General features: G+C 39.7%; 1 protein-coding gene across 9 annotated transcripts in view; it reads right to left on the bottom strand.

Annotated features, from left to right (window-relative positions):
• Positions 1–24357, bottom strand: part of LOC137351668 (transcription factor 4-like) — a 143576-nt gene that overhangs the window by 5292 nt on the left and 113927 nt on the right. For 3 of the 9 annotated variants that reach the window (XM_068016353.1, XM_068016354.1, XM_068016355.1), the window contains exons 12-18: positions 23217–23281; positions 22893–22971; positions 22008–22081; positions 18269–18475; positions 15716–15836; positions 14013–14175; positions 9912–10144 (exon numbers count right to left, since the gene is read on the bottom strand). In XM_068016353.1, the coding sequence (XP_067872454.1) occupies positions 9912–10144; positions 14013–14175; positions 15716–15836; positions 18269–18475; positions 22008–22081; positions 22893–22971; positions 23217–23281 (942 nt within the window). Of the gene's footprint in view, positions 1–6955; positions 7180–9911; positions 10145–14012; positions 14176–15715; positions 15837–18268; positions 18476–22007; positions 22082–22892; positions 22972–23216; positions 23282–24357 lie in introns of all 9 variants that reach the window. The other 6 variants (XM_068016359.1, XM_068016362.1, XM_068016357.1 and 3 more) reach the window with 6 other exon arrangements.

Raw genomic sequence — 24357 nt, 5'->3', positions numbered from 1 at the left:
CTATTCCAGTACAGCTACAACACTGGCATTTATCCAACAAAGTGGACAATTGCCCAAATAGGTCCTGTTCACAAAAAGTAGGGCAAATCTAATTGACCAATTACCGTCCCCATCACTCTACTCTCAATCAGCAAAGTGATAGAAGGTGTTATCAATAGTGCTCTCAAGCAGCATTTACTCACTAATAACCTGCTCACCAATGCTTAGTTTGGGCTCTGCCAGGGCTACTCGGCTCCAGACCTCATCACAACTTTAGTCCAAACATGGACAGAAGAGCTAAACTCCAGAGGCAAGGTGAGAATGACGGCCCATGGCATCGAGGCAACATCTGACCTAGTGTGACCTCAAGGAGCCCTTGTAAAACTGAAGTCAATGGGAATCGGCCGGCCGGTGGGCCGGGGGTGATCTCTCCACTGGCTGGGGTTGAACCTAGCACAAAAGGAAGATGGTTATGGCTGTTGGGAGGCCATTCAGCCCAGGACATTGTTGCAGAAATTCCTCAGGGCAATGTCCTAAGCCCAACTATCTTCACTTGCTTCAATGACCTTTCCTCCATCACAAGGTCAGAAGTGGTGCTTTTTGCAGATGACTGCAGAGTGTTCAGTACCATTCATAACTCTTCAGATACTGAAGCAGTCTGTGCCTGCATGCAGTAAGATCTGGACAACATTCAGGCTTGTGCTGATAAATGGCAAGTTATACTCATACCTCAAGTGCCAAGCAATGATTATCTCTAACAAGAGAGCCTAACAACCTTTGCTTGACACTGAACAGCATTACTGTAATCCTTAGCACACTCGGGATTGTTAAGTAAGTGCTGTCCAATCGTGGAATCACATCGCACATTAGACATGGTGTTCTGAGTTTTGCAAGTACGGGCTGGTTGGGTACGATCAGTACTCTGCCTATTGCGAACAGCCGAAGGGACAGCACTTACCGAACAATCCGAAGGGTGCTAAGAATTACACTAACAACCAATTTAAGATCATCAGTCAGGCTCACAATATGGCTTACTCACACTTGCTGGAAGCTACATATATTCATACACAGGGACCTGTCCTCTGCAGGCAAAAGGAACACGACCAGGCACTGCGGCTTTTTTGAATTAAATAAAAGCGTGGGGGTGGACATTAGTTCCCTGCATTCTCCATGGCAACGCCTCGACCAGAGTTGATTTACCAACCAATCAGCACCCTTTTCTCACACGATATAAATTGTTGTTCCCTTTGAAATTTGGCATTTTTGCTTCTGTCCTGATGAATGCAAGATGAAAAGCTTCGATAGCAGGTCTCCTTTTTCAGCAATACTCAAGTTCTGTACTCTCCACATTCCAACACTTAAGCAGCTCGACACCATCCACCCTTAATTGACACCTCATCCACTACCTTAGACATTCACTTCCTCACCATTGATGCACTGTGTACTATTTACAAGCTGCACTGCAGCAACTTGCCAAGGTGCTTTTTTTTTTTAAACAAATCTCCCAAACTCATGACCTTTACCACCTAGAAGAACAACGGTAGCAGGCACATGGGAACACCAATATCTCCAAGTTCCCTTCCTAGTCACACACCATCCTGACTTGGAAATATATCACTGTGGCTGGGTCAAACTCCTGGAACTCCCCTACCTAACAGCACTGTGAATGTACCTACGCCACATGAACTGCAGCAGTTCAAGGCGGCAGCTGGTCACCACCTTCTCAAGGGAAACTAGGGATGAGCAATAAATGCTGGCCATACCAGCAATGCCCACATCATGTGAATGAATAAACAAAAAGTGAACTCAACTCAGATCCGGGATAGAACTTAAGGACTTTCCTATCTGTATGGTTCAATACCATACTATTAAGGTCCATCTACCTATTGCAATATCAGAAAGGAATACAGAATTTTTACATACAGACCTTCAAATAATTTATTTGGAAGGGTTGAAATAAAGACTTGTGTTTCGGGAAGCGCAGCACAACACAAGCCTAGGTATTTCAACGAGACAGTAATGTGGTGCAGTAATGTGAGAAACATTGCATAAACTGCTATTTTTGAAAATGGTGAGTAAAAGAAGTGTAAAAATCTCAATAAATAATTTTAGAGACTACTTCATTAGGTGCAGCACATATAATCCATTTCACAGCAGTCTTCAACAAATTCTTGTGTTTTAAACTACACAATGAATGCAAGTTCGGCACTGGTCCTCAATTCTAGAATACACCCATTATAAAGTCATAATTTCCAAAATTTTTCTTGAAACTTAGCATGAATGCCAAGAATCAAATACTGCATAAAACGTTTAAAATGTCTGTTCTGTAAAACTGTACTGGTTGTTCCCAACTAGTTACTAATACAATCTGGTTGGCCTCCTTTCAGTTTTGTAGAATTCAGAAGCGCTGTCCAGGGCTGCCTTGTTTAGCCTATTGCTGCCTATTTAAGGAAGGATAGGAAGAAAGGAAAAGGGGTGGGGTAGCTCTGATAAAGAGGAGATCAATCTAGTAGTGAGAAATGATCTTAGCTCGGAAGATCATATGTAGAATCAGTTTGGGTGGAGATAAGAAACAGCAAGGAAAAGAAGTTACTGGTGGGAGTAGTTTATATGCCACCTAACAGCAGCCACACTGTAGGACAGAGTATAAATCAAGAAATAATGGGGGCTTGTAAGAAACATACTGCAATAATTGAGGACGATTTTAATCTTCACACAGATTGGACAAATCAAATTCGCAAAGGTAGTCTTGAGGACGGGTTCATAGTGTGTATTTGGGACAGTTACTTAGAACAATACGTTCTGGAACCAACTAGGGAACAGGCTATTTTAGACCTGGTAATGTACAAGGTGACAGTGTTATTTATCATAGTAAAGGATCTTCTAGGCAAGAGTGATCATAACATGATTGTGAAATTCACGTTCAGTTTGAGGGCGAGAAGCCTGGGTCTGAACCTAGTGTCTTAAACTTAAAGGCAATTACAAAGGTATGAAGACAGAGTTGGCTACAGTGGACTGGGAAAATAGGTTAAAAGGCAACATGGTAGAAAAGCATTGGCAGACATCAAAGGAGATATCCCATAACTCTCAAAGATATATACCACTGAGAAAGAAAGACTTTACAAGAAGGATGCACCATCCATGGCTAACTAAGGAAGTTAAGGACGGTATCAAATTGAAAGAAAATACATTTAATGCTGCGAAGATTAGTGGTAGGCCAGAAGATTGGGAAAATTTTAGAAACCAAAGAACAAAAGAAAGAGGGAGAAATTAGAATGAGAGTAAACTAGCAAGAAATACAAAAAGATAGTAAGAACTTCTACAAGTATATAAAAAAGGAAAAGAGTAGCTAAAGTATATGTTGATCCCTTAGAGGATGAGACTGGGGAATTAATGGGAAGCAAGGCAGAGACTTTGAAAGAAATATTTTGTATCTGATTTCACACAAACAATATCCCAAGAACAGTAGAATAGTAAGGAAACCAAGGGGCAAAAGGGATAGGGCAATTTAAAACAGTCACCATCACTAGAGAAAAAAAAAAGTACTAGAAAAACTAATGGGACTAACGGCTGACAAGTCCCCTGGACCTGATGGCCTGTATCCTAGGGTATTAAAAGAAGTGGCTGCAAAGATAGTGGATGTATTGGTTATAATCTTCCAAAATTCCCTAGATTCTGGAAAGGTCCCAGCAGATTGGAAAATTGAAAATGTAGTATCTCTATTACAAAAAGAAGGGAGACACAAAACAGGAAACTGTGAGCCAGTTAGTCCAACATCTGTCATTGGGAAAATGGTGGAATCCATTATTAAGGAATTATTAACAGGACATTTAGAAAATCATAATACAATCAAGCAGAGTCAACATGGCTTTGTGAAAGAAAATTGTGTTGACAAATTTATTAGAGTTCTTTGAGAATGTAACAAGCAGGAAGATTAAGGGGAACAAGAAGATGTAGTCTATTTGGATTTCCAAAAGGCATTTGATAAGGTGCCACATAAGAGGTTACTGCATAAGATAACAGCTCAGAGTGTTCGGGGTAATCTATTAGCATGGATAGAGGACTAGCTAATAGGAAGCAGAGAGTTGGGATAAATGGGTCATTTTCAGGTTGGCAAATTGTAACTAGTGGGGTACCACATGGATTAGTGCTGGGGCCTCAACTATTTACAATCTATATTAAAGACTTGGATAAAAGGACCCAGTGTATTGTCGCCAAATTTGCTGATGATACAAAAATTGGTAGGAAAGCAAGTTCTGAGGAGGACAGAGTGGGCTGAAATTTATACTCCCGCCACTGAAATCGGCGGTGGCCACACGTCACACAGCTGCCACAATCTTCCATGTGGGGGTTCATTTACATAGCTGGGGCGGACCGCCCCGCCACACTTCGGATTATGTGGAGGGGAGTGGGATGTTCGTCCCCGGCAATGGCGTCAGCTGCCTGTGCACAGGTGCTGACGCAATTTCTAAAGGGCTTTGAGCCCTATCATTCCATTTTAATGAAGAGGTTTAAAAAAAAACCACATTTATTCTGCCCCTCTTCCACCCCCCCAATAACAAATTAGATTAATTACTTGCCCTCTTCCCCCCACCCCCCACAAAAACACATCCTGTCCACCTGACCTGCCCCCCCCGCCACAAAGTACATAAACTTTCAGCTATAACCTTTCCCACCATCCCTATACAAATGATATTACTTTGACCCCACTACCCTCCATCCTGCATTGAGAAACTTACCTCCTCCCCCCTCCCCACAAGTGTTCCGCCTCAGTTCCCCGGACGGGAGTGCCGGCCAGCAGTATGACGATCGCAATGGTACAGACGGCGGGAACGTAGGTCTCATTAATTCATTGATTTCAATTAATATAAATATTAAAATGGCGGTCCCATCGCCTCGCGGCAGGGGCTGCCACGAGGCCTCACGGCTGCCGGCAATATCTGGCCGGCCTTCCCGGCGTCGGGGTACATGGCGGCCCTCTCCCGGAGGCATTTTCCACGCCCCCCTGCCCCGCCACGACCTCGGACGTCGGGAGGTCTGTAAAATTCAGCCCAGTGTCTGCAAAGAGATAGATAGGTTAAGTGAGTGGGCAAACATTTGGCAGATGGAGCAAAATGTGGGAAAATGTGAAGTCGTCCACTTTGGCAGGAAGAACAGAATAGCAGATTATTACTTAAATGGCGAGAAACTGCAGAATGCTGTGGTACAGAAGGATTTGGGTGTCCTCGTACATGAATCACAAAAGTTTGTATGCAGGTACAGCAAATAATTAGGACGACAAATGGAATGTTGTCATTTATTGCAAGGGGGATGGAGTATAAATGTAGGGAAGTCTTGCGACAACTGTAAAGGGTGTTGGTGAAACCACACCTAGAGTACGACGTACAGTTTTGATCTCCTTATTTAAGGAGCGACATGCTTGCATTGGAGGCAGTTCAGAGAAGGCTCACTTGGTAGATGGCTGGGACGAAGGGGATTTTTTTTTTAATGAGGAAAGGTTGAGCAAGTTGGGCCTATACTCATTTGAGTTTAGAAGATGTGATCTCATTGAGACATATAAAGAATCTGAGGGAGCTTGACAGGTTAAATGATAAGAGGATGTTTCTCCTTGTGGGGGGATTCTAGAACTAGGGGACACAGTTTCAAAATAAGGGGTCTCCCATTTAAGACGGAGATGAAGAAGAATTTCTTCTCTAAGATGGTTGTTAATGTTTGGAATTCTCCAGCGCATGGAGCAGTGGAGGTTGGGTCATTGAATATATTCAAGGCTGAGCTGGACAGATTTTTGCTCTACAAGGGAGTCCAAGTTATGGAGGGCAGGTAGGAAAGTGGAGTTAAGACCACAAATCACATCAACCATGATCTTATTGAATGGTGGAACAGGCTCGAGGGACCGAATGGCCTACTCCTATTTCTTATGCTCTTATATTTATGACCCAATAGCTAAATATACTATGCTATGTAGTACAGAGGCAGGGCATCCTGCAACTCCTGCTGGAAGTGTGTTTGTAGGTCAGATGAAGGCAAGACCGAATTTGACAATTGTTCAGGCTCACACAGACAATGGCCACTTGGAAGAAATACTGGAAGACTGCTAGCATTCCTAGAACCATACTCCAGCATAAATCACCACTTTCGGAGGAGTAGTGGTGAGGAAATGCTCCTGGCTAGGTCTTAAAACCTTGTAACACTACAAACAACTTACCCACCCTTCCTCCGCCTCAAATTCAAACAATTTTAAGTGAGATAGAGAAACCATGCCAACACATTTGATTTACTTTTTTAGGCAGGGGAAGAGGAGTAGAGTATTTAGATTTTTTGATGTACAAGTGATTCATCAAAACAAACAATTTTGGGGCCGCACATAGTGCTATATCCTGCACCCTCACCCTCTCCTACTCATTCGCTCCCTGGAATGCTTCACCTTCCTCAGTTTCAGTTTTTCAAAAATCCAAGCTCGACATTATCTAACCACTGCATCCTACATTTACCTTGTTTTCTCCCCCACTTTTTTCTAATTTGGTGGTATCTTGCATTGTAGACCTTGGCCCTTCACCTTTGTTTCCCAAATTAAAAGAGTTTCTAATTTGTTACTGTCAAGAATTTTGTCTGCATGACAGATAATCAAAAGTGAGATTTACAGTTCAACAGGTTTTAGCAAATGACTAGCCTCACTTCTTAACTAAGAAACTCGTGCCATTTCATTCAGAAGTACTTGTGCGCCTGCACAAATTTCTACAATTCCAGACTTACCAGTGTTCATGAAATTAGAATGAACTTAGAATAAAAAATTTCCTAAAAGTGTACTACAAAAGGTCAAAGTTGATTTAAATTAACTTACAGATACCTTTTCAATGGTTAGGTTACCTAGTTCCAATTGCTAAAAATGTTCTTGGTGGTAATCAATTAACACAACACATTTAAAATGGCAGGATCAGTGTTTGCTCTCCATACAAAATTAGTTACTGTACACTACCTCGTACTTGCTGTTCAAGGCAGAGAATGACCTGGACGGCCTGCTGCAGGATGATCAGTTTGGTTTGAGCTTTATCAGTTTTTAAGTGCATCTGACACATGCGGCCCAACTCTTTGAAAGCCTCATTAATGTCTCTGACGCGAGTTCTCTCCCTCATATTATTTGCCATTCGCCTTTCACGGTCCTTCATCTCTTTTTCTTCGCCTGTAAAGCCTTCATCAGTACTGCAGGGTTCAGTGCCAACAGGTGTTAGTTAGGGATGGCAATTTTAAAGAAGCTGTAATCCTTTTGTAGGTGCACAACGATATGAATGCTATCAAACCTATATAATAAAATGCACCTTTATGTAGCTTAAAATTTAAAGCTTCATAAGGTGGTCAAATTTGTTTCACCAAATCAGTCTGTACTTCTGAATTTGCTAACTTTGTTGGAGTGAGATGCCGAAGTACTGCAAACAAATGTGGTAAACAGATATAATCAAAGGATGCCAACAAAAGGATACACTGCCTTTTAATCTTTGAAGCAACAAATTGTCACACCCAGAGCAAACTGCTAGAAGAGATAGGTACAGGAGATTTTATAATGCTAAGGAGTTGCTATGTATGTCTCCAAATTGTAACTACATGTCTTTATAAATTTACAAGAGCAGCTACTTGTATAGAATAATTGCTTAACTTATTTCCCTAATTGTTCATATTCTCTTGCAAGGGTTGGAATCAATCCAGAATGAATGCACTTTTGTAAACTGAAAAAAAATAAGTAGCACTCATCAGATTCAAATTCTCCCAAAAGTAAAGACAATTTGCTTATAGATTTATTTTAATTTTAAAAAGCTGCTCTTAAATCATTTTGTCCAATTCCTGATGCTCCCAATTATCGTCAGATTTGGCTTTTCTGTTCTTATTACAGGCCCTTTGAAAATGGATTTTAAGCGCCAACATTCTAAGAAGTATTTCCTTAATCTGTATCGACACTTCACTAGGGTGCTAGCATACTCATTTCTCTTAATCCTTTTTGTTTCACAAACTTAACTACTTGGCTTTGCTGGGTTTTTCTTTCAACATTGCTCTTTGTTCTCTTTGCATTCATGTTCCCTTTCTCACTTTCACCCCCCCCCCCCCCCCTGTTATCTTTCCTTGATCATTTGCAACAACCATGCTAATTCACAATGCCATTTTGTACTATCCACTATTACTTTGTAATAGCTGTCTGCTATTTGCCTCGTGTGCAAAATGAGGCCAACTAGGAATTGTATCTCACCTTTAATGCTCGGGGTAGCTAGATGAAACTTGAGGCATGCTTTTGTAATTTAGACAGGGTCTGGTTAGGCCAAAAGTCCAGTAAATTTGTTAGGTTTCTACAACTAACAATTTAGAGAGCCAGAACCCCAGATAAATCAGAACTTGGAACTATTATAGTATCAGCAATAAAATCCGAGTTGCCAGACATGTCAGATTGAATAATTCTTACATTTTGTATCAATTTCCTGCTTTGAATACTGCCAAGCAGCAAGTACGAGGTCAGAATGGAACCAGTGAGTGACCATGGCTTGGGACCATCCAAGCCAAGAACAGGAGAGCAGAAAACATGTGTTATGGAAATCAAGAGACAAAAGAACATGACTAAGAGCAAAAGCTGGCTGTATGGAAACACTCCCAAATCTAAGTTTATATAGTGAACTGCATAAGTATGCCAAGATGTCTATACACGGCATGCACTTAATATGGAGGGCTGGAGAGGGGATAAGAAGAGCACAGAAGCAAGGTGTAGGGCAAGATGGATAGGAAATATTCTCCAGACCCTACAACCCAAGACACCTCTAAATAGGTGCAACAGAAACACTGAAATTCATAGCAATTAAGCAAAGATGTTATGTTTAAGAGGAGCAAGGACTCCAGGTCAACCGTCAAAAGCATTGAGGCTGAATGCAACCCAATTAAATGGACCAACAAATTATCATGCAGTCATTTCTTTCCTGATGTTACTCTTGGAATTTCACAGGTTTTATAAATATTTGACAGGTGATGAAAGTTATGTTAATTTAGCTGGAAGAGTAATTAACAATTACTGCTCTTCAAAATTAGGCTCAACGTATTTACAGCCACATGTAAATGTAGTCAATTGGGATATAGAAGGCAAATTCCGTCAATGTTTTTTTGAAGAGGGGGCACAGAAAGAGAACAAAATAAATTGTGTTCAGATTGATCACAACTTGCAGTAATGCTCTATTTTCCAGGAGCAAATGTTCACTCTGAACAGTTGGAATAAAATGTCCAATATAGCGCAGGGGCTCAGCAAATGCACAGACGATACTATGTAGCATCTTCTCCCAATGTGCTTTCTTTTTCTTCCCCCTCCTGGTGCACGTGTGTCAAGGGGTGTCTAGTAGACGGCAAGCAGGTGTAGGAACCTTTGCCTTCCTTAGCCCAAGGATACTGAGGACAACTGGTGCCCTTACTGCTGCCTCAGCTAAGATCAGTTAACTTGGTAATGAAACCTGCAGCCTTCTTGTCTATATGGTATAATGTTACATCAAGAAGCGTACTCATCAGGCGTGAATTTTTGATGAATTAAATTTCGAACTGCCTTCAGTCTGGGAAAAATTTTTATGTAGTCATTTTTTTCAAAATTTTGCTGGGTAAAACTTCTGGACCAGACATGCCTGCATGTACTGCTTCACAAACTACATTAATAAACAGAAGCCTCAAGCTCATGCTATCTTCACCATTTAAGTGGTTAAGAAAAGCACAAACATGAAACTGAATTATAATTTTATATTTAATTTGTTGGGAAATAAAATGCTAGGATAAATGACATGCATTGCATGCAAGTGCTAGAGTTGTATAAAACAGAATTGGCATCTTCAGGGTACATGGGCAAGATAAGCATTTTGGTATGTTGTATTTCACAGGTACAGACAGCCCCATGCCAGTTGATATCACTATGACCAACTGACCTCTGACTTGTTGTTCCAAGTTGAGAATGACTGACACAGCCTGGTGGAGAATAAGCAGTTTTGTCTGTGGCTTGTCACTGTTAAGATGGAGTTGACACATGCGTCCAAGTTCCTTGAAGGCCTCATTGATGTCACGCACACGAAGGCGCTCACGAGCATTATTAGCTACTCTCCTCTCCCGCTCTCTCTCTGCCTTTTGCTCTGGGGGAAGGTGTTCGTCATCATCTTGACTACTGACCAAAATATAATAAAAACATCCCTCAAGTACAAAATATCAAGTGCAAGTTGTTGAGGCAATCACATGCTCATATTTCAAATACTTGAACTGAACAAAAGCATCGACCGCTAATACGTTTAATATACTAAGATGTTGGAAGGAATTAATATTCCTCCACAATTTTGAAGACTGCAACTTGATAAGTAATGCAGTTTAAAAAGTATAGCTCACTTTTATTTCATGTAATAAAATCATTTAAGAGGCACTGATAAAAGCTATTATTCACTTGGTAAATTAAGATACTTTTTGTACAGAAAACATTACTTCACACGTTACGGTTCATGCCATTAAATCTTAAACCTTTCTTCACAATTGTGCACAAGCCTGTATTCACTTGCATATAAGCACAGGCAACATAAATTTGTGGAACATTTTGACACATCTGCAAGACATTTCACCTTAAATATGTTTGCTCAAAATGTGACTGGGTTCAGTACACTGGGTAAGAAAAGACATACTTAATTGGAGCAAATAGATACTGTTTGTTAATTTTATTGCAAGATTTTTGTTCAGAAGCCAATTTTCACATCCATATTTTTGGGAGATCTGAGAAAATACAAGATTTCTGACTGATCTTAAGTTTCAATTTTGATGTTCAACTCTAGTGACGCCAAGAAATTATAACTCTCCATAACCATACGTTAAAGATTTCTAAATGTTCCAAGACTGGAACTAAAAGGATAGCTCAAACAGCCAACACAGGAATTATGGACTGAATGGCCTTGTTCCATTCTACAACTGTCCCAACAGAACACCAAACATACAGGGTATATCTATCACCCCAAATAAAGCAGACAAACCCTGTACAGAGAAATGCAACAGCTCCATAGATGAGATACTTATCATAAATGCCACAAGTCAAAATGAGGTTGAAGCAAAGCTGTGCAAGATTGAGCTTCAAATCTCAAATTACCAGACATGCAAATTATTTGATTTTTCAGATTACCTTTCAGGGACCTGGGATCCCACTAGATGCTCAGCAAGCTGGTTGATGGACCCATTGAGTAAGTATTACAAGTAAGGAAATGTCACACAAGACTATACTGTTACATTTGGCATGCTGGAACCAACGGACAAACAATTTCCACTTGACATTAAAATTTAAGATGTTTTCTATTATTTCCAAGACATCAACAGTATCGTAAGAGTTCTGGGATGTTTTATCATGTTAAAGGTGCTCCATAAATGCAAGTTGTTGTAGAACTGGTAGTATGAATGTCTTGACCATTTGAAATGTTTTTCAAGAACAGTTTTCAAAACAAGGCTTGGAGAAGCTGAGCCAACAAATGCTGCATCAATTTGGCTAGTCTCTTGGTGAAGAGACAACTTCTCCAAGCAGAACTTGCCTTTGCTCACAGTATCTGCTGTGACATGCTATGCTCTGCAAGGTGTTAAATTAAAGGAATGAAGTTCCAATGAAACCAATGCAATATCTACATGTTGAAGCACAGGAATTGGAAAGGAGTTCTTTCCATTATGCATCTCAATTACAGCGATGTGATTTGTCTGGTCTCCAATTTGGTTGCAAATCTGTTCTTCAAATATTAAAGCTAGCCACAGTGTTTGAAGTTTAAGATGGTTACTGTGGCACAACACATGACTGGGGAACCCCCCTCTTTTCCCCTAGGAGTCATGCCAACAACTGCTTTCACACTCTGCTGCTAATTCTTTATATTCTCCAGCATCAACTGCACCTGCTCCTTCCCTAAAAGAAAATGCATTACTGACAGCTTTGCCTTCAGTTCTAAAGCAAATCATGAAATTCTAAACCAACAACTGTGCCTGCTGATTAAGATTCTTTGGGCTGTCAGACATACAGCCATGTAAAAGGCAACAACTGCAGAAGCTCTGCACAAAATGTAATATTGTCCATATTGACATCAGTAAATAAAGTTGCCACGGTACCAATGCGTGCTTGATCCTCTAACGTCAATCTCTTTTTGGACTAGGTCTCTTTGGATTGAACGTTTGAACATTAAGTAAATAAGGATTGCCTTCTGAAAGTCCATACAAACATCAACCACCCCAGTACCCTCATCAATACTCTCCGTTACTTCAGTAAAACACACAATCATTAGTCAAAAACAATTTGCCTTTAATAAATCAGTGCTTACTTTCATTTACTAGCCCATACTTTTTCAAATGCCAATTAATTTGTCCCAGATTATTCCTGCGATGGGGTAAGACCAAATATTAACATGGTTTCAAAATAGTCAAGTGTTTAAAGGATAACATTGCAATACCTCCCCATCCTCTACAGATGGCAGTTGAAATTGATATGTAAAAGCTGAATAAATAAGGAAAGTGGAAATATTTCAGTGCCACATGGCAGTCAAAAGAAAAATAAAATGTTGTTTCATTTAATTTGAAATGTAAAATATTTCCTATTTAAAATGAGTACTTAGGAAGCAATTATGGCTCGCCCAGTTGTATTACTATTCTCTCATATTTAGTATTACATAAGTAGGAGGACAGACCTTCTTGTACAATATTTCACGCTATGGAAATTACACTATAAATCATCACTGGGCATGGCCACATTTTGCTTAGCTGTTCTCACTGGTAATACTGGTGTTTCACGTGAAAAGAAAAGACTTGCATTTATATAGCGCCTTTCACGACCTCAGGACCTTCCAAAGCATTTTACAGCCAATGAACTACTGGGTGACGTCAGGAGGTAGAAACAGGCACCTCTGGTGATGAAAAAGGGGTTTCAATTCGCTCAGAATTTCTACATTCAATCCATGTATGCCGTACTCGTTAATTACAAAGCTCCAGCTGAGTGCTACAAAGAGAAAGAGCTCAATTTGCCAAGTCCCAGCTGGAAGATCAGCTAGTTTTAAAGTGTTTAATCTGTTAGCAGGATTTTTGCAAGTTAAGTTCTTTCCATTTGCCACACTCAGCTGGAGTTTTAGAATTATTATATAAAAGTAGTATTGAGCAGACTGAATTTAGAAATTCGATATTAATCAGAACTATAAATATCACAAGCAAATCACTATCTACAAATCCACATCCAAGTTATGGTACTCCTCATAAGCAACAGGAGCCTAATATTGATCCCCTGCAGAAAGGATGATGCAACAGGGAGATGTCGTCATAATATCGATGACTCTCGTATCAGCTAGGGTTTTAGAATTCAGGTATCAAGTCAAAGAGTACTGGGTACATAACCCATCAAGCCAACACCAAACTTGAAATCTTTCAGATCTACAGAACTCCATGGAACACATATATTCACCCAGTAAGTCATTGGGGAGTACAGGCAGAATAAGTTTTTAAAAAAAAAAGTACCATTTCACTGATAAGAATGCAAAATGGACACCTCTTATGAATTTGCAATTTTTATCTTTTTTAAATGTCCCTATTAGGAGTGGCATGACTTTTTATATACACACACCTACACTAATAACTTCTGCAAGTGTCACACTTATTTTCGATAAGTTTCCCCATCAAACTTTGTTGACAACATCTCAATTGTTACAAAATAGTGTTATTGCCGAATCACCTGTTGCATCGGTCAGAAAATACGTGGCCAAAATGGGTATAGATGAAAGAATCACCGCAGATGTCAGTGTCTTGCCGACTTTACCAAAACTTTCCACAAATTTTCGTTTACCATGGAGATTAGGGACTCCAAGGACTGAATGGGAATGATTAAAGAAAAACATTTCATTTACAGCTTCCATATTTCTATGCAATAGCCAATAAATGAATCAATTATAAATTTATACAACAGGGTATACCTAAATATGATAGCACAGCTTTGAAAATCTCTCTAGATCAGGAAATTGGAAAAAGCATTCCAGGACAAAAACAAGTACCTTGTTCTTGATGCCCTTGATGACATTTTGGAATCTTTCCTCTCATCCTCTGACTTGTCTTCCGAACCTGAGGAATTGTGATTTTCATCATCCTCCTTTTCTTCTCGTTTAATGTCAGCGCTAGACTGACTAACACTTGATCTTTGCAGGCCGGCAGTCATTCCTAAAATAGGATACAAAGAATCAAAAAAAAGGTCACTGTTGGGATGAACTACTAATTTATTAACTAGAAGGTAAAAGTCACAGATGGATTTACAAACAGCATTCAATGGTGTTTCAGATTTGGATAAACTTTACAATTATGATCATTTAGGAATTTGAAAATTAAAATATTTCCACCCCATCACTGAAAGGCACTGCAAACTTGAAAGGAATTTTAAAAGCTTCTATTTGACATATGGGAGACTTCAGTGGAGAAAATAAATTAAGCAGAATGAGGAAGCTTTTTACTTCAGTTGTGACTGAGGAAGCAGCAGTATCTTACAGTATGTACTGAGCATGCAAGTGAAATTATTGTGATTACACAAATACAGTCGGTACGGATCAGATGTGCAATCTATGTAGAAATTACTTGCCCATCTATTTTTTGAAGGAGTCAATTTAATTAATCAGGTTCTATCAAAGAGGGAATTACTTTGGAATCCACAGTAAGGTAGATTTACAGCCAAGTGCTATTTAAAACTGTAGCCAGTTGAGAAGGGGTTACATAACTAGTCAAGTGACCCAGAATTGGTGGGATAACAGGATTCTAATTGATTAATCAGAATTATAAAAAGGGAAAGCCTAGTCAAACAAAGCAAGACTTCAGAGCAGCAAGTTTTTGGAAGCCGTGAGGAAGTCTTTTACATCGGGATCGGTGACCAAAGGAGTTGCATTATCTTTCTTCTTCAGAACACTGCTATTGCTTTTTATACCTTCTGTTTCTTTTGGTTCCACAGGGAAACACTGAACACTCAACACCATGGCTATCCCCACATCCCAGAAGGGAGGAGAACGCATTCAATGTGAGGTGTGAGCCATGTACACCTTCAAGGTAAGCTTTGGGAGGGGAAGGGTAGACAGAAAACATTGTAGCACTTTCACTTGTATTAAATGCTACTCAAGCAGGGGATAAGCTACCTGAAGACGCTGGTCAAAAAACTATCCCATCGAGATGACTTCTTGAACAAAACTACTGGGAAGCCATTATTCTCTATTGTAGTATCAATCATTTAATAGGGAAGATATCACAACACAATATCTTCATCTAATAATCTTTGTTACTCTATTCGTTAACTCTATTGTGCTGCCTATTTCATGCACTGATTTTTCATTCAAGAAGGTACAGAAGATGCTATTTAAAAATGTAAATTATCCCCTTCAGATCAACAGCAGCCTGAGCCAAGAGAACAGATAAATAACTTGCTCTCAAGTCTCCACTACTGCTGCCTCACATCAAGCTTAGAAGCTTTGAGTGCTGCCCACAGGGACTCCATTTTCTCAGCCTTCACGCAGTAAATCACTGCATCTCTGCTTCATCTCCTGACTGCACAATTGAGGTAACACCAGGCGATGGAGGCATTAACCTAACTTTACATTTGCCATGATGCATCATATTAGGGCTCCAATGCTCTCTGCTGGTTTACAGTTTGTTTGATATTTACATCTTCTTTATCAGAGTATATTGGTATGCTTTTTTTTTTTAAAGATATGCCCATACTAACCACTGTAAGTTTCCTGTGGTCGGTTCAGGTCTGACAGTGCAGTGGACTGTGACGGCAGTGCACGGTTGGGCAGAACACTAGGGTTACTAGATATTCCTGAGCCTTCTTCATGAGCTCCAACCTGCATCAAAAGAAGTGAGATTTAGGAATAAAGTTTTGCACAATCTGAATGGTTAGCAAAACAAATGGTAAAAGGGCATTCAGGGGAAAACCTTCAAACACAAGAAGAAATGTAGCAGATTTGTGGAATCTAACATAATTAAAGGCTGTATAAAAATAGTGCAGTTCTGAGTGCTGCTGCACTGCCAAAGGTGTTCTCTTTCGGATGAAACATTCATCAAGGTTCCGTCTGCCCTATCAGGCACCGTAAAAGATCCTGAGGGGTCTTGACAGGGTGGATGTGAAACTAGGGATTAATGTTTAAAAATAAGGGGTCGCCCATTTAAGACAGAGAAGAGGAGAAATTTTTTTCTCTGAGGATCGTGAGTCTTTGGAATTCTCTTCCTCATAAGGCAGAGGAAACAGAGTCTCTGAATATTTTTAAGGCAGAGGTAGACGGATTCTTGATAAGCAAGGGGGTGAAAGGTTATCAGGGGTAGGTGGGAATGTGGAGTAATCAGTTCAGCCATGAACTTATTGAATGGTGGAGCAGGCTCGAGGGGCCAAGTAGCCTACTCCTGTTCCTAATTTGTATGTGAAAGATCCTATGACATTATTCGAGGAAGTGCAGGTGAATTCTCCTGATGTCCTGGCCAGTAACGTATCCCTCAATCAACACCAGTTAAAAAAAAATGTTCTGGTCACTGTTGTTTGTGCGAGCTTGCAGCGTGCAACCTGGCTGCTGCTACAACAGTGACTACACTTCAAAAAAAAAAATATTTAATTGGCTATAATGTACTTTGGAATGTGCTGAGGTCATGAAAGGTGCTATATAAATGCATGTTTCTTTTCTCTCCAATTTCAGTAGTTTAGTTACACTGGAATGTAACCCAAACTCTCAGCAGGGTTCTAAATATATCCCTCACTGTAACAGAGTACTCCATATCAAGAAAACTGAAGTAAGTCCATATTAGTGATTAGCACATTCAATCTGGACTCTGGGAAAAAGTGAACTAGTTTTCAAACTGGATCACTACCCACTGGTCACACTTAATAAACAGAATCAGGTTTTAACTCAGGAATTTCAACACTAGACTCATCCTAAAAACAAATCCATATAACGATAAAATAGATACTTTATGGTTGACACTGTGATTCTATTTTGACACAGATACTCAGCTGGTTATCCCAGGTCAAATATTTACAGCATACCTTCCTTGAGAGTTTGGAACAGTCTGTGCATAACAGGAAGTTACATGACATTTCTTGTCTATTTGCTGGATGTGCAAATTTGAATCTGACTTCTGGCACAGGGTAATATAAGCAATGATTTACCATGGGTGGTGTAACTCAAGTCTGACTGTAGTTCTAATTGATGGACATCTCAACCAAATGACACAACATAGAAAAATAAAGAAAAAAGCAACCAAGAACGAGCTTTCAAAAAGGATTTACACGATCTTTCACAATATCGATTAAACTACTAAACAATTAAATGTGGAGCGAGCCATGCAGAAATCCAAGAACACTTTCCTCTGAACACTGCTGCAAAGGAAAATAGAAGATGGAATCCAGAACAAGGCTTTCAGTACAACACAGGCCAGCAGAGTACCTCAGGGGTCTTGAGGGGAGGAAGGTCTTAAAAAGGGACATCAACCCCGATTCAACCATTTGGAAGTTGATCTTACTTGTAGATGGAGGAGGATCAAAAGGAGAGTTTTAAAAAACACACGTGAACTTTTGTTAAAGGAAGTGATGTTCCGCATAACAGAATTTTAAATACGAAAACTAATGCGTTTGAATAAATACTTTGTCAATAGTTTATACACCTTTATTAAGTGACTTGGATTAAGCATCAACACTTGGAATCCTGATGTGGTTATAAAGAGTCTCAACTAGAACTGTAGACAATGTTAACTATTTAAAAACAAACAAAAGTGACTCGCACATACATATTTTAAAAAAAAAGAGGGAAGAGTTACATACAAATTAGGAGCAGGAGTAGGCCACTCAGCCCTTCAAGCCTGCTCCACCATTCAATAAGTTCATGGCTGAACTGATCACTCCACATTTCCACCTACCCCCAATAACCTTCCACCTCCTTGCTGATCAAGAATCTATCCACCACTCCCTTAAAAGTATTTAAAGACTCTGCTTCCACTGCCTTTTGAGGAAGAGAGTTCCAAAGACTCACAACCCTCAGAAAAAATTTCTCTTCATCTCGGACTTAAATGGGCAACCCCTTATTTTTAAACACTCACCCCTAGGTTCCAGACTCTCTCACAAGGGGAAACATCCTTTCCACATCCACCCTGTCAAGACCCCTCAGGATCTTATATGTTTCAAAATCACTTTGGAACAGCCTCTGCAATTAGAATTCTTTCAGAAAACCACTCATTCCCTGTAACATGATAAAACTTAGATCAATCGTCACCGAGAAAGAACAACTCTCACCATAGAATGCCTGCTGGCTGAAAGCAGCACTGGGGGCGTAAAACCTGGGCCTATACTTCCAACTGGGCCATTGTGCGATGGTCCTATCAATACGTGCAAGTCACCATGGTTACCAGACATGGCAGTTGCTGACCCAACAGCATGACTTCGCAGCACGTGAATGGCATCATCCAGTCGGTCTAGCCGATCCTCCATTTTACTCTGCTGCTTGGAAAGAAATGAAGTGCTCAAAGATTAAAGAAAGATTAACTGCAGAGTTAACAGATCAAACATTGTACTCATTTGAAACGCAAGATTTAAGCAATTCTGTAAAAAAAATCCATTACTACTGATCTACAAGATCAATTCCTATACAACAATGTCTACATCGCAAAAGTACATCACTGGTTTGTAAAGCGTTTTGGGATGTCCTGAGGTCATGTAAAGTGCTATATGAATAAGTTCTTCCTATCTTTCATGATGGTAGAAGAACATGGAAAAGCAAAGAAGTTGCCCAGGGCCAACACTAGGATTTCCACCTTGAAATGGTGCCAGTATTTTTGTCTTGAGGGACAGGGGGACTGCAGTTGAGTTTTTCTTCACCTGTTCCCAAGTCAGTTTATCCATTGGCATGTGGTACAGGAACAGAGTAGTTATATCAGTCACTGTATGGAATTTCATGCTCAGATTAAAATTTCATGAAATTCAAAATACTTAAAAAGACCTAGCATCAGGAGGGACAAGCCTAGTAATTAAAAATAAAACTTAAAAACGCCTCCTTTAATATGCTCAAGGGCCCGTGATGACAAGAACTTCTCATCAGATTGCAGAATTACATTTTGTAAATGGGGTCATGATATTGTTACGGAGACTTGAGACAATGTTTGGAGCCTCAGCAGGATGGTCTGCTAATGCTTACTTAGGTATAGTGTAGGAGGTGAAGACACCTACAAGTGGATGAAGTGCCACCATGCCATTTATTTTAAAGCCATGCAAATATTTTGAGTTCACTTAAGTGATTGGGAATTATGCAGGTAACATGTCCCCAGAGTGACTCTTGAGCAATTCAGTCCCATATCTGATAGGAATACAAGAAGGAAAAGTCTAAGCTGGGGCCTGCGATATGGAAGCAGGATAATTAATGATCAGGAGGGTTTATGACCATTACTGGCAAAACAAAGAGAACTTTGATGCCTTTCTGGTAAACGCACTGCATAGTTTGGTAGGAAGCTAGACAGATTTGAAGCATCCCAGTTTGATTCCTGCTGAGTTATCCAATCTCAGCTGGAGCAACCTCAGAACCTCTGGGTGAGGGCAAAAATCTAGGCTCATGATGCAGAAACAGCAACGTGGGTAAGCACCAGAGGGCTGCTAGCACCTGTGGACTTGCATTCCAGCAACAGACAGTGCCTTCAGGAGCAAAGAAAATAGGTTTAAATAATGTTCCTTCACTTCCGAATTACAAAGAAACTTCACTGAGGAGATAGGTCAAGTTTAGCTTGATGACAATTTTCAGTTTAGGTTGTTTAAAAGCAAGATCCTCATGTGAAGAACCACTCCATTCACTTCAAAGTGAATACAAAATCATGATAGACACTAAGTACCCACCAGTAGGTTTTATATTACTGAGTTGACATCTTTCTCAAAGATTGGTACTGCAAGCTAGAAATCCCTAAAAGCAGAGTAGCAAAATGGGGAAATATTGAAGATTTGAAGGCAGGCTAACAAATATTATAGAGCCTTAGTTTTCAGATATTCTAATCAACTTCTGTTTAATAGAAAAGTCAAGTTCCCAGCCGTGCACCATTATACCATTTCACCAACACAGCACACTCAAGTTTCAATGTGGACATTTCCTGCTTACTGACGTTGTGTTTGCTGTGGAGAGATTAATAGCTTTGCATCACCAGATCATTTCACACTATTAGTGGTTTGATGAGACACAATGGAAATCCAGGATCTGTGCATTTATAAAAAAAAATTCTGCCACAAAAGTCAAAAACCTTGTTGACCAAGAAATCAATCACCAGTAAAAATGTGGTTTAATGAAACAGAGCTCCTTTTACTGTTATATTCTTCCTATCCATTTTAGCCAACATTTCCAAGCAATGACAAGGGATTAACACAACTTGTATTTACATAGCATTCTTAAAAGGTACAGAATGTCTGAATAATTTACAAAAAGGTGGCCACCAAGCAGAAGAGAAAAAGGCAAAAAAGGATACAAAAGAAATAGGTTTCAAGACATTTGAAACAGGAAAGGAGGTGAAGATGAGGGACTTTGAGGAGACTTCTAGGAGGACAGGGTTACCCAAGGAACAGATACTTAGTGATGTAAAAGGAGCACAGAATGAACAATATACCAAATCAGCTGGGTGCAGGAACATCATTCATCCAAGATCCATACGTTGGAGAACATTACGGAGGTACGGTGAGCCGAGATGTGAATAGACATGAGGTTCTCAATCACTCAAATATAGGAAGCCAGTGGAGCTTGGCAAGGATGGGGATATGGTACTTGGAATAAATTGCAGATTGTGGAAGATCAAGGCAAGAAGTCAGCAAAGGGCATTTAGGAGGGCAAGCTTTGAGGTGATGAAGGCATGGGCTAGTATCTCAAAAAGCAGTAAGGAGAAATAGGGTTGAATATAGGCAATATTTCAGATGACAGAAAGAAGCTCAACTCAGGGACAAGGGTCACTGTGGCATTGCACCTCTGGGCTAAATAAGAGGTGGTAGCTAGGGAGGTTGTAGGGAGTCCACCACAGTGGCTCAGAGTCACTGGCAGGAACCTAAGGCAATGGCTTAAATTTTACCAACATGAATTTGAAGAGGGTTTGTAATACAAAAGCACGCAAGCAAGCAATGCTTCCGTTGTACAAAGCCTTAGCCAGACCCCACGTGGGTACTGTGTTTACTTTTGGATACCAAACCTCAGGAAAGATATACTTGCCTTGTAGTGAGTACAGTACAAAATCACCAGAAATGATACCAGGGTTTAAAGGCTTAAATTATGAGGCCAGGTTGCATAAACCTGGCATTTATTCTCTTGAGTTTACAAGACTGAGGGATAAACTAATTGTGGTGTATAAAATAGCCATGGGATTCAATGAGATAGATACAGAGTAACAATTTCCTCTACTGGGGGAAACCAAAACAAGGGTGCACAATCTTAAAATTAGAGCTAGGCCACTTAAGTGTGATGTCAAGAAGCTCTTTTTTCTGTGCAGAGTACTGGAAATCTGGAGTTCTCTTCCCCAAAATGCTGTGGATGTTGGGGCAATTAAAATTTTCAAGATGAATAGATTTTTGTTGAGTAAGGTGTCAAGGGATATGGAGTAAAGATGGGTAAATGATGTACTACAATCAACCAATGATTTACTTGAATAGCAGAACAAGCTCAAAGGTTACTCCTGTTTCTACGACTCTCACAGGTTTGTCCATCAGCTAGCCAAATGGAGAAGGCAACAATTGCAGTAGAACAAAGGCCACAAAACCAGTATCACAAAAGAAACCAATGTACAAATTTGATTTACTGCGCCATGCACACTATTGTTAAGGGCTCAATTAGAAACTTAGTTTGAACATAAACGTGCTGACAAAAGAATAGTGCAGGTCATACATTTTTTTTTCCTCCAAACTATTACTTTTGAGTGGATCTTTGATGACAGCATAGCAATGAATTAAAAATGACATTACACACTATGTAGATTATAATTCACGAACCAAAGTACATAGGAATTAACTATGAAAATCCTACCAGGTTATGTACCGTCCCTTCATAATTTGGTGATAATGCACCTTGGCCTCCAGATCTAGACCACTGACCTGTACCTATAAAATGACAAAGATGACCGGTCAGGCTGGGTGCTTTATTCAATGTCAATTATACAATGTTAAAAATAACGGTGGTTTGCTTAATTCTCACTGGATCCACTCAAGGACCTGGAGCATTTAGCAAAGACTGCACTAGATTGAATGGGGGAAAACATTACTGAGTGGCCAAAGTTCTTTGTTTGCATCCCAATCCACAACCTCAAACAAACACTCTCCACCACTGATGCACAGTGGCAGCAGTGTGTACCTGCTCCAAGATGGACTGCAGCAACTTGCCAAGGCTCCTTCAACAGCACCTTCCAAACCTGTGACCTCTACCATATAGAAGAACAAGGGCACCAGGCACATGGGAACACCATCACCTGCAAGTTCCTCTCCAAGTCACACACCATGCAGTCTTGGAAATATATTACTGTTCCTTCACCATCACTGGGTCAAAATCTTCAAACTCCCTCCCTAACAGCACTGTGGGAGTGCCTACACCACATGGACTGCAGTTTCAACAAGGTGGCTCACCAATACTTTCTCAAGGGCAATTAGGGATGGGGAATAAACACTGGCTTTACCAGTGACATCCACATCCTATGAATGAATTGAAGAAAATCCCATTTCATACCATCCAAAAACTGCTGCAATTTCAATTTTGAACACTGGATGGAGCAATATCACCATCATCCTCAAGCATAATGGAACTACAAGGATCTACACATTTACAGCTTAATTTGGATAGATGTTAACCATAGCATTTCTGAAAATGAACACCTAAATCTTAGACCATGGGAAAACCGAACGTGAAATCATAACGTACCTGCAATTGCCTGTGGGGACCCAACTGGCGTTGATGGATTTGAATGGAAGTTATTGCTGGTATGATCTGGTGAATAGATCTGGAAAATAAGATAAGGCCCAAAATGAAGTTATTATTTTCTAATACAAAGACTGCATATTTAATTGCGCTCTTCTTTTGAAATTGAAACAACACTGAACACTGGTACCTCCAAAGTAGTTAATAAACATTCCAAAGTTCTAAATTTAGCTGTGTACAAAATTCTAATCCTGCAATAAGCTGGGTTCATATTAATTAAAGAGTGTTAATTAAATCCTTACTTTAAAATGCATTAAACAAGCTTACCGAGGCTAGAGCCTTTCCCAGTGCATCACAGGTTTGTGGGCTGCCAGCTGAGCTTCCTCTGTTAGCTAAAACCAGAATAGATACATTAACAGGAAACCCAGCAGGTAAATACAGTAAATATTTTATGTTAGAGTAAGAGCAGTGTATGAAGACAGATAAATCACACCATTTTTTTGACAAAAAAAGTTATAGAAGCCTACATTTATTTAAACAAAGTCCTCATCATTTACTTCTTAAAGACTAGGTTATCTCACTAATAAATTCACAAATGTTTACATAAATCACATATGGCTAACAAAAATAAAACAGTTAATTTTGTTAACCAAATTTAACAAATTTAATGATGGACAAGACTGAAAAACTCCAAGTTTAGATATCAGAAAGATGGCAATTCCTTTTTAAAATAAAAAGAAATGCATTTGTGCACACAATGACACATATCTGATATAACTACTCTTTGTATTATTTTATCTTTTTAAAGCCAGGACACCACAACCTACACAAAGTTAGGACATCATGGAAGCTTACTTTCATGTGACAAATTCTGTGTAAGCAACTTTTTTTAAATGCTGCTCTGATCCACCTTGTGACAAGGTCATTCCTCAATCCATCCCAACAACTGTGCTGCATTGCTCAGAATTTTTTTTTGGTAAGGCATTAAAAAATAATAATTATTTTAAAGATGACTTGTTATGCAAGTTTACCAAAACTATTGTAACCATTAGAGGTATGCAACCCAGGATATAATAAGCACCAAGCTTTAAATACCTCCACATGCACCAAGAGATGACAACCAACAAATGAGATCTCCGGCAAAGTTATGGCCTGGATTTTGCGGTCAGCAGCAAAGCAATAGCATTCCCTGCTGACCTCGAAGAAAGCTCCCTACAAAGATTTAGCCATCTCTGTGGTGTGGATAATCCCTTTCCCAACAGCAGTTTAAATCTGATGCCAAGTCAAGGGGATCTCCAGGCATCCAGCAGCAGTGATGTCGGAAAGCAGGGTAAGCAGCCAATCACACTGTAGTATTCTCAGACAGCAAACCAGAAAATTAAAAGCACTTTATCCTTCACTTTTAATTTAAATTTTCAGCTAAGGAAATAAATGACGATTGGATTAAGGTAGAATCTAAAATAATGAA

Source organism: Heterodontus francisci, chromosome 36, assembly GCF_036365525.1.
Source record: "Heterodontus francisci isolate sHetFra1 chromosome 36, sHetFra1.hap1, whole genome shotgun sequence".
Taxonomy (NCBI): domain Eukaryota; kingdom Metazoa; phylum Chordata; class Chondrichthyes; order Heterodontiformes; family Heterodontidae; genus Heterodontus; species Heterodontus francisci.
This window is presented reverse-complemented; position numbering and strand designations above follow the sequence as displayed.